Source organism: Micrasema longulum, unplaced genomic scaffold (assembly GCF_059751315.1).
Source record: "Micrasema longulum isolate JH-2025_06_02 unplaced genomic scaffold, ASM5975131v1 h1tg000147l, whole genome shotgun sequence".
NCBI classification, from domain to species: domain Eukaryota; kingdom Metazoa; phylum Arthropoda; class Insecta; order Trichoptera; family Brachycentridae; genus Micrasema; species Micrasema longulum.
In genome coordinates, this window is record NW_028277353.1 from 712,071 (window position 1) to 722,381 (window position 10,311).

The window sequence follows — 10,311 nt, forward strand, 5'->3', positions numbered from 1 at the left end:
GCCTGAGTTTTAGTACATACCTTATTTTATAACTACTCATTTCCTTTTTTGCGTCTTCCTCAATATATATTTTTCTTTTTTATTTATTATTATTACATATATTACACGATTGCGTTATTAGTTACACCTGCAGAAATTCAATTACTTCTGAATCAGGTTGTGGTCCCGTGGCTAGTGTCACAGACACACAGATCAAAGGTCCAAGATTCAAACCCTACCCTATTTCAACTTGGTTACCATTTTCTAACAGTGGTTTATAGCTCGTTTAAAATGGCCTCCAAATTGAAATATTTTGGTAAATCATAAGAAAATTAAAATATATGTATATGTTTTTAAACTTATGTTGCATTTTAAAACAATGTGAATTTACATTTTTAAAACACGCATTTTAAGAAACACAGAACGTTAGCCCAATACAAAATGTTTAGAAAAATCTCCAAACAAAACATTTCTTAGCATTTGATATAATTTTTACGGCTTGCTCCCTTTTTTACATTATTACCAGAATGCATTTATTTTTTTCCCTTTCATGCGCCTATATAAGATATCATTTGTTTGTGTTTTTTTTTTCATTAAAGATTTATTGTTTAAAAAAGGCGAAGTGTCTCGCCATGGTAAAACTTTTATTTCGTTCATCTTGAAAAATTCTGTTACTAATTTTGTTTTTGATACTAAATGTGGAATTATGTATAAAGCGGATCAGCAAAAAAAAGACGGAATTTGTAAAATCAATGAATGATTTAATTATGTTTTTTGGTACTAATCGTGTTTTATCATTTTATCTGCTATGTAAAAGTGTCCTTAACCTCTCCCACTGATAATAGACAACACCATTATTAGGAGGATGCTCAATATACCTGACCGCCAGCGTTGCCAGACCCGATCAAGCTAAAAAAGGTAGATTCAGAAAAATAAATCGGTAGATTCGGGAGTAGGAAGGGAGGAAGGGGGCAAAAATAAATTTGACAGTTGTTCGAAATTAAAGCGCCGTTTTGCCTAAGACCGTTGCTTTAAATAATTGAAAACGCTTGGTAAATTAACAATTGAAAACCAAAAGGACTGCAATAAGTGAATCACCAAAATAAAGTGATTTATAATGTCTTCTTTTTCTTACAAAAAAATGTAAATTACAATATTTCATTTCAATACTCAAATATTCATTTAAAAAAAGAAATACTTGAGTTGGTTCTTATAAAAAATAATAATAAAATACATAGATTAAAATTCAAAATATTATTTTATTGAATGAATGACGCAATTTTATCAAAATATATAGTATTTTTATTGTCAAACAAAGAAATAATTAACGTTTTAAAGTTTTTTCAGTGCAACTTAAAACTTAATAAAACTTGCTAACTACTGAAGCACTGAACACATTATTAAAACAATGATCAACTAAATTTAAATAGATATTTAACTGAAGATAAAATCATTTATATTATTTTCAATATTAGAACTGATCCCTCTACATTTCACTTCATAAAATAGACATATATACATTTTTCAATAATGTCATGAAATTCTATGCCTGATTTATTTTAACATATTATATTATTCAACAATACTAGCCAATTCCATAATGAATATATTATTCATTGCATACTTATGAACGATAGATAAGCAGTTTTTTAAATAAGCAACTGATGGTAATCGAAGTGAGCAAACAAGCAATAAATTATTATAATTTGAATTAGTTTTATTTGCATTGAAATTTTGTTCTCTGGAAAAAACAAGGAAGTTTATAAAAATCGGTAGAATTTCAATCGAATTCGATAGATCGGTAGATTGCTCCCAAAACTGGTAGATCTACCGAAAAATCAGTAGATCTGGCAACGCTGCTGACCGCAGTATTTACAATACAGTTTTACATTTATTATCTTGTCTTCGTCTTTTGTTTAACAAACAAACTTTGAGCAAACTTGAAAACAGTGAAAATACCCATCCAGTTTGATAAAACCCAAAATGAAATATTAACGTTTTTTCAGTCTCTGTCATCTTTGTGTGCTTGTTTTTACTTGCCTTTCTTGCTCATAATTTTAGATAATCACATTATTAACCTGTCCGGGAGTATGGCCGTACATGGTCGTCCAAACAAAATTTTCATCAATGGAGTATGGGCGTACATGTACGTCCGATTATTTTCAGAAATATTATTTGGGCTTGTAAAACCGATGGTTGACAACCCATGAAATAAAACATCGACAATTTTGATATAAATCATATTTACTGATATAATTTATTATTTTTATTCAAGAAAATATGTTGCTTATAGCATTGACAATGATATAAAATTATAAAAAGTAAAAAAAAAACATGAAAAAAAACTCACTCCCCAGATACAGTTTTGTCGGCAGAAACTCACTCCCGGACAGGTTAATTGGCGTTACTTATAAACCTGGGCACTTTGATACATGACAGATGGCAGTAGGCATAACCATAGAAAAACATAACTGTTGAACTCGCATGCATCTTATTCAGAAATAAAGCAATGTGAATGTAGCTATGGTTTAAATACATGTCATGTCAATGATTCTAATAATAATAAAAAATATAATTTGGCCATTCGGATCTTTAGCACATCTAGGTTTAATTACTATTAGCGATATTTTGTTATTATTTGTATTTTGTCACGGGTCGATTACAATTTTTCAAAGGCGAAAATTTTGACGTTTAATTTCTAGATCGTAATTAAAGACGTACCTAATCATATATTTTTAGAACAAAATAATTATTTACCGTGATATTTAATCTGAAATGATTTTCAAAATGTGTACAGTGCCGAAAAAATATTTTTAATAATCATAACCATCTTTTACGGTTCCAATTGAATAGAATCCGTTATTTGGTTTGTTAAATAAAATTATCACTTTTGAAATTCGTACATAAGTGTGATTGGTCACCATAGAATTAAATATTTATATGTTGGTAACCTTGTTTTCCAAATGTCAGTTTGACCACTACAACACTAGTTAACATTTCCAATAGACAAAAAACTTAATAATGACCATAAATTGTGCAGAGTTATTCAATAATAAAACCACGTTCAGTATTTTCATATTTTACTAGTTATTGAAATATTATATTATGTATTTATTTTTAAATACGTTTCAAAGATTAGATGAAATCGACGATTTATAACCTATTTAATTATTTTATTCAAAAGGTTTTATTTAAGAACTATTTGAACAGGTTGGGTTAGAATATGGAGCGCTGTATTTTTTTATTTATTTGTTACGCATCAGAAAAAGCACAATAAAAATGACGATATTTTTGTTGATTTATGTCAGAAGCTGCTTCTCAGAAAATGACTATGACCTAACTAAATTTATTTATAAGAAATTCATGGCGTAGCCGAAATATTGTAATAAAAACGAGGATGTTTTTGTTAAGTGACGTTAGCAGGCGCTACTCAGGGGCGACTTTGTGACGTTAAGAAATTCATGGCGTAGCCGAAATATTGTAATAAAAACTAGGATGTTTTTGCTAAGTGACGTTAGCAGGCGCTACTCAGGGGCGACTTTGTCACGTGACGAAATTGTTTTATAAGAAATTCATGGCGAAGCCGAGATGCGTGGTGTTTCGAAATATGTCAGTGTAGGTAGCCGCCTAGTTATAATTTAATTTTTGTACATGTATAATTCTTATTTTTGTATATGTATACTTATAATTTTATTATGTTTATAAATAATTTTTATTTTTATATGTTTATGTATTAATCGCAATTTTTTTCCAATTATTTTTAATCGCTATCCTGTTTATAGATTATATTTGTAACATTCAATAATACATTTTTAAAAGTATTAAATGTTATTTTTGTATTTCCTTAATATTATTGCTCATGTATATTCTATATTATTAGTTCTTCTAATTTACCATATATTTTTTAATTACAAAAAATAAAAATGCGTATTTTTCGTATATATTTTTCTGAAAGAAGAATTTTTCTGTAATAGACAATTTATGAAAATAATACACATCTAATTTTAGCTCGCAGTTGATCGAATTTCCAATCTTCTTTTTTTTCGATGGTTAAAACTCTATGAAATTCAAAGACAATAAAATTTTTGCTGTCATGTATCGATGTGCCCAGGTTTATAAGTTGCCCCGGTTAATTTTATCGAGTAATTTTCTTTCTAGAAACAAAAATTATCAACCTACCCCGTTTTTGAGTACTTTATCTGGACAATAAAAATATCACAAGATTTTTTAACTATCTTAACACACAACCTCACTTCTCAGTCGTTTGTCATCTTGACAAAAAGTGTATACATTTTTATTTCGGGCCTTTGTTATTAAATAAGTAATTGAAATGTTGCGATAAGTACTGTCTGCAATATTACCCTATCAATTTACAACAATATTTACCAGGTACTTTTCATTTATGACGGTATTAAACATTTCGTTTAGTGGCGTAATAATAAGTTTATATTTGTATTACAGAATGTCAGAAGATGAATCATTACCAATAACAATAGAATTCGCTGGCGGAGCTGAACTCCTTTTTGATAAAATCAAATCTAGAGAGGTAATTGTATTTTTTTAAAAAAACTTTTGAGTTTTGCTACACATTTTTTAAATCAGTGTCTAAATCTTTTTTTGAAAATATTGCCTATAAAAAACTGCAGAAAAAAGAGAATCTTGTCAACATCGGTCCGATGTTGACAACATACATAATAAACTTGTAAACTCAAGTACTTCGTATAAAGGATGATGGGCGTTTTGGTACAGATTTGGTACCCATGTCCAATCATACATCGTTGAATAGCTGTTTTCAAGTGAACAAAAATAGACTATTACGACAAACCCGTATAACTTGTCCGTTTTGAAATATCCTCTTCAGAAGATACAGGATTTTTAACGAGAAATAGAATTTAAAAATTTTATCTCCATTTCTACCTCACCGATGTTTATAATTTTTTAAGCTTAAAAAATAACCAGTAAAGTATGAAAATAACACCAAAAACGTTTCAGTACTTTTAAAGTTAGCGGTGATCTATCTACTAAACAAAAAACACAAATTCGTCTACTGGTTTTTTTTTATTCAAAAGAGCCTCTTTGTGTGGGCTACGGTTCCACTAATGCTTTTGAAAAGTTCAGGCATGTACCCAAATGAATAACTTTTCATGGTAGGATTACTCTAATCTGACAGTGAATTGGGACTAGCGCCACGGTTATTCTTATTCTACACAAAAATACCTTTCAAACGATACATCATTTATTTCAATCAGTGCCGGTACCAGGTTCCATATATTGATGCCCATTCTCCTTTGAAATAAAACATTTGTTCTTAATAATACTAAAGTGTTTATTCTATTAAAACAATTACATCACATTGTGACCACAGGCGGCTCCTGACCAAAAACTCTGGCATTGCATTTCTTTACATTTTGTCAACATGTATATTAAGTGTAATATTATAATATGAGAAGTCTGACACGGTTAACGAGCAATAAGAATATGTGCAATGACAGCCGCTTGCACTAAATCTACCATTGTTTTTGTTTGCATACTGTTTTATACGCATTAACACTATACGTAACTAAATCACTTAAATTCTTACCATTATTCTATCAGTACATGTTTAAAGTGATCTACACTGCAACTCAATATAAATAAAATTATTTAGTACTCGACAGAGATCCTAAAACCTATTATGGGCTGATTTAAGATATCACTGTATCAATATGGGTGCCATTCTAAAAAATTGTTTCACTTGGGTAGGTATTAGGAAATGCCTGAAAGTACTGTTAATTTTTTATGGTTATTTTTATACTGGTTGTTTTATCTATATCTTCCGTACTTATGTCCAAGTGTTTGTTTTCAAGTAATAAATCATCTTTAATTTATTTAAATTAAAAAAAACAAACAAATATTAGCCTTATGATTTACCCAAATATTTTATTTTGAGGGCCATTTTCAACGAGTTGTAAATAACTCACTGTTAGAAAATGGGAATCAAGTTGGGGTAGAGTGGGATTCGAACCACGGACCTTTGATCCGTGAGTCCGAGACACTAGCCACAGGACCACAACCCGACTTCAATATTTTTTTTTTTTAAATAAAAACCTTTATTAGCATAAATAAACAATACGTTCAGTAAAAAAATGGAACATTTAAGGTTGAACTTGCCAAAAAAGAGTCTAGCTCTTGTGTTTGGCAAGTTTACAAAATAACATAAAAAAGAAACATAAAAAATTAAACAATTTTAAAAATTGAGAAAATATTACACTAAAAATATTAAATAAAAACACAAAATTTATAAACACAGACACATATTGAACATACATCACTTTTTTCAAAATACAGTTAATGTTAATTATGTCAAGAAGCTTTTCTTTAATTTATCCTTAAATTTTCCGTAATTTATTTCTTGATGTAGATTTTGTGGTAAATAATTGAAAAGCTTCCGTCCTATGTAAGTATAATGATGTTTGGCCGTGGTAGTTTTAATTCTCTGTAGAGCGAGGCATCCTGTTCTCAACCTTCCCGTAATACGGTCCGATGGGAGGCTCTCCTTATGCACCTGGAGCATACAGCACTTTCCGTAGATATCCTCCACTCTTAAAACATTAAATTCTTTGAACAGTTCAGTAGTTGAGAACAAGGATGGTTTATAAAGTATTATTTTAATGATTTTTTTCTGTAGAACTTTTAGGGGTCTAAGATGAGCGTTATAAGCCCCTCCCCATCCAACTATTGCATATTGAATGATTGACTGTACTAGAGCATAATAAACTGTATTTAATTGATCCGTCGATAAAATACCTCTAAGCTTTAAAAATATGTGGAATAATTTTCTTAGTCTTTTGCACATTGAATCTATTTGTTCTTTCCATTTAATATTTTGGTCGATTATTATTCCCAGATATTTCATCTTAGATTTTTTGGTCAGGGTAACACATTGAGAAGAACAGTTAGTATGGTCTCCGCAGTTTTTGTCGTGAGATTTTAGGTCTGAATGGTTTTGTATATTTCTATTGTTTAATGTGAATGTTAGGTAGTGGGTTTTTTCTGAATTCATTGTCAAGTGACTTTGATCCAACCACTCTTTATAAACTTTAAGATCTATATTAGCCACGTTATTAAGCACATTCCAAGTTTTTTCATTAAAAATCATCAAATGATCATTATATGTTTTAATACAGCAGACAATGAAGTTTATTATTTTATTAAATTCATCTTTTTTTATTGTTTTATTTATTTATAGCTATTTTGAAATATAATAAATTAAGGTGGTGAAGAAACAGATAAGGAAAAAGAATAAAGGGAAAATTAAGAAATAAAATGTAAAAGTTAAGAAGAAAAGAAATGTAAAAATAATGAGAAAAATAATTCAAAAAGATTTATAATGTCAAACCTAAAGGCTTTTTTGATTTGAATATTAAATATTAAATAAATAATCAAAATTGCAAACTAATTATTTTTAGTATTAATAGTTCAAACAGCGCCATTTTTGTGAAAATCACCTCAAGGGTGCTGTCCAATACGTATTCCAACATGACTTGCAGCTACATAGAGCATAGACAGTTGGGATTCTCATTCCTCATTTCCAATTACAATACAATTTAATAACAGATAGGAGCTAGATTACATCATGTCCTGCAGCTACAAAGTGCATGGATAGTATGAAATCTAGCCTCCATTTACATTATTTTATAAATAGTTGATTTTTTGTTTTCAAAGAAACCGTGTACAAATAAGAGCTAGATTACAATATGTTATGCAGCTACAAAGCTTACCGAGGGTTGGTATTCTATACCCTATTTATGAAATTATATTATTAAATATTTACAAAATTCAATTTTGAAAGAATTAGATCGTTGATGACATTTACACACAGAAGATAAATGAACAAATGTGTTGCAGCTACAAAATGCATGGACGAATGGAATTCTAGCCACCTAAAAATGATTCGCTATAAAGTGAATGCTGATAAAATTTAATTCCGGTTTGATTAAAGGTTCATCTGCCACCCGTAAATACATTCCTTAATTCATCTTCACTCTCAAACTGTTGGACCGTGGGGCATCTCCTAAGATGGATGGAAAGAAATATGCTTCGGGAAAGGCCGGAACTGTTTCTTCAGCAAGACTCTGTCAGACCGGGAATCCTTGTACTCATCAACCAACAAGACTGGGAACTTTGTGGAGGAGCCGAATATCAAATCCAGCCTCGTGATTCAATACTTTTTATTTCAACACTTCACGGTGGTTAATAAATAATAAACTTATCATTTTTAAACATAAACTAATTCATGTTTTATTAGCCCCTGAAGCATGACATATCAAATCAGACTTCATAGAATGGAAATAAGATTAAATTTGATGAACTCACTTGGAAACCAATGCCCACTATCTCCTGACTCATCTTAAGGACTGTGCAGGAGGTAAATGATGCATTTTTTGTGTGTAAATAATAAATAATAAAAACATAAAAATACTATTTACCTAGTTTGGATGTCAAATTGATACAGTAAGGGAAACAGAAGATGATCTCAATTCTTCACTCGGAAGAAAGCACTTTGGTAATCTCATCAGCACATTTCACCTTTAACAACTAACTAGTACAAAATAATGTCTGCATTAAATTTACTATGCAAAAAAACATGGTTTCAATATGGTTTGGGTCTTAGACTATTGAAATTTAGGCAGTGTGTTTATAAGAATATATCTTAGAGGGCGCTGCTAATGTAATTAGACAAATTAATTTGAACACGTTTTGAAATAAACTAATTGAAAAAGTTCAATCTATAATTATTTTTTTTCTAAACATGTTTTAATTACAGGTTAACGACGAAGGTACCTAATATTTTTATACAAAAATACACATTTTCGTACATAAATGTCGATTTTGCTTTTTATCGTTTTGATATGTACCGATGAAGATAGCGTTTGTAATCGCGGCCTTGGTCTTAGGAAGTCAGTGTTCAAATTTATTAGTAATTATCAAGAGTTTCCTAGTAGATGCGTGAAAAAAATCGTTAGAATCGATCTCATTCACATGAATGAAAGTTCTGCTTTTTTACTTCTAAAAATCTAAAGGTGGAAGAATCAAAGGAATAGGGTGTTCAAACAGAGGCAAAATTGTGAATGACAACATGAGCCCTATAAATTAAACATAGGCAGAATGCTGAATGTTACACAGTGTGTAAAGTGGTGACTTAAACCATCTAATGACAGCTCATATGCCCTTTAAATCCTTAGACTTCCATATTACATTCTCAAAAATATTTTCCCTCTCTGTTGATCTTAATAACTCCCTACGCAGTGAAATCCAACCCGTCTTGTTGAATAAGAAAATAAACTACGAATACCGATAAAAATATATGAAATGGATTTAGAATAATTGATTATATTTTCAAAATCAATATGGATATTGTGGATAAATGTTTTCATACATAAATGTAAAAAAGAAATTTAATAAAAGTACGTTACTAGAAAAATGCGACGTGTTCGGCCTTGGTTGTTGTGACATCAAGACTTGTGATATTGTTCTGAACAAATGTCAATGGCCAGGAACAAACAAACATAAATCGTGACGTATTAGGGGCGTGGCCAATGTAATTACCGTTTTTGCGGGAATTCCAAATTCCAAATTTAAAAGTATTTTTTATGCTACTAATAATTAGCAAAAAAATATTTTGTAGTGGACAGTATTTCATCGACCTTTATTATTTCAAAAATGTAGAAAAAAACGTGACATTTCCCTATTGTGTATTAATTGAATTTCAATCTGCTCCGACGGATTTTCGCGGTCTGGCCTCTAATACGTATTAAATAATAATGTGTGAAATGTCTTCGAAATAAATAGATCGTACAGTTTTTTATTAAGCAAGTCCGAAAAAAAAAAAATCAATTTAAGAAAGCAGTTTTATTTTACATACAGAACTATTTTATCCGTCTGGACCCAGAAAAAAACAGGCACTGAACTCTGGACGACTGTTTTCGACTCCATATGGATACTCTCAGGTAAAAATTCTGAATGAGGAAATCTAGCAAAGATAAGCTCGCCCACCATCCTTGATTATAAAAGTTATTTAAACTGCATTTTTTTTAAAATTGTTTATATGGCACCCGAAGCGTAGAACTGATCCCCTTACCTTCATGTAACAGATGATCGAAATTCGCTGTATTTGATTTATAAATGCAGTGACCTATGCACAAATGGGTGGTAAAGGGGAATGATGATGGTGTTTTCCTCTATCTGGTTCATTTCCTAAAAAAATAATTGCAAAACATTTCTACAGAATGGGGAAGTTCACCCCTACGGGAAATTGGATATAAAAAATGTATTCTTACGCGTGGTAAAAAT

The 10,311-nt window shown here is 30.2% G+C and overlaps 1 protein-coding gene across 1 annotated transcript; it reads left to right on the forward strand.

Annotated features, from left to right (window-relative positions):
- Positions 1 to 4,146: 4,146 nt before the first annotated feature.
- On the forward strand, positions 4,147 to 8,746 carry Urm1 (Ubiquitin-related modifier 1). Its single transcript, XM_088242600.1, has 3 exons — positions 4,147 to 4,368; positions 4,441 to 4,525; positions 7,961 to 8,746. The coding sequence occupies exons 2-3, from the start codon at positions 4,442 to 4,444 to the stop codon at positions 8,213 to 8,215; spliced, it is 339 nt and encodes a 112-aa protein (XP_088098726.1). The 5' UTR covers positions 4,147 to 4,368; position 4,441; the 3' UTR covers positions 8,216 to 8,746.
- The last annotated feature ends 1,565 nt before the right edge of the window (positions 8,747 to 10,311 follow it).

Coding starts and splice junctions, on each gene's coding strand:
- Urm1 (XM_088242600.1), top strand. CDS start 4,442: ATGTCAGAAGATGAATCATTACCAATAACAATAGAATTCGCTGGCGGA. Junction 4,526..7,960: donor ATAAAATCAAATCTAGAGAG/GTAATTGTATTT, acceptor GTTTGATTAAAG/GTTCATCTGCCACCCGTAAA.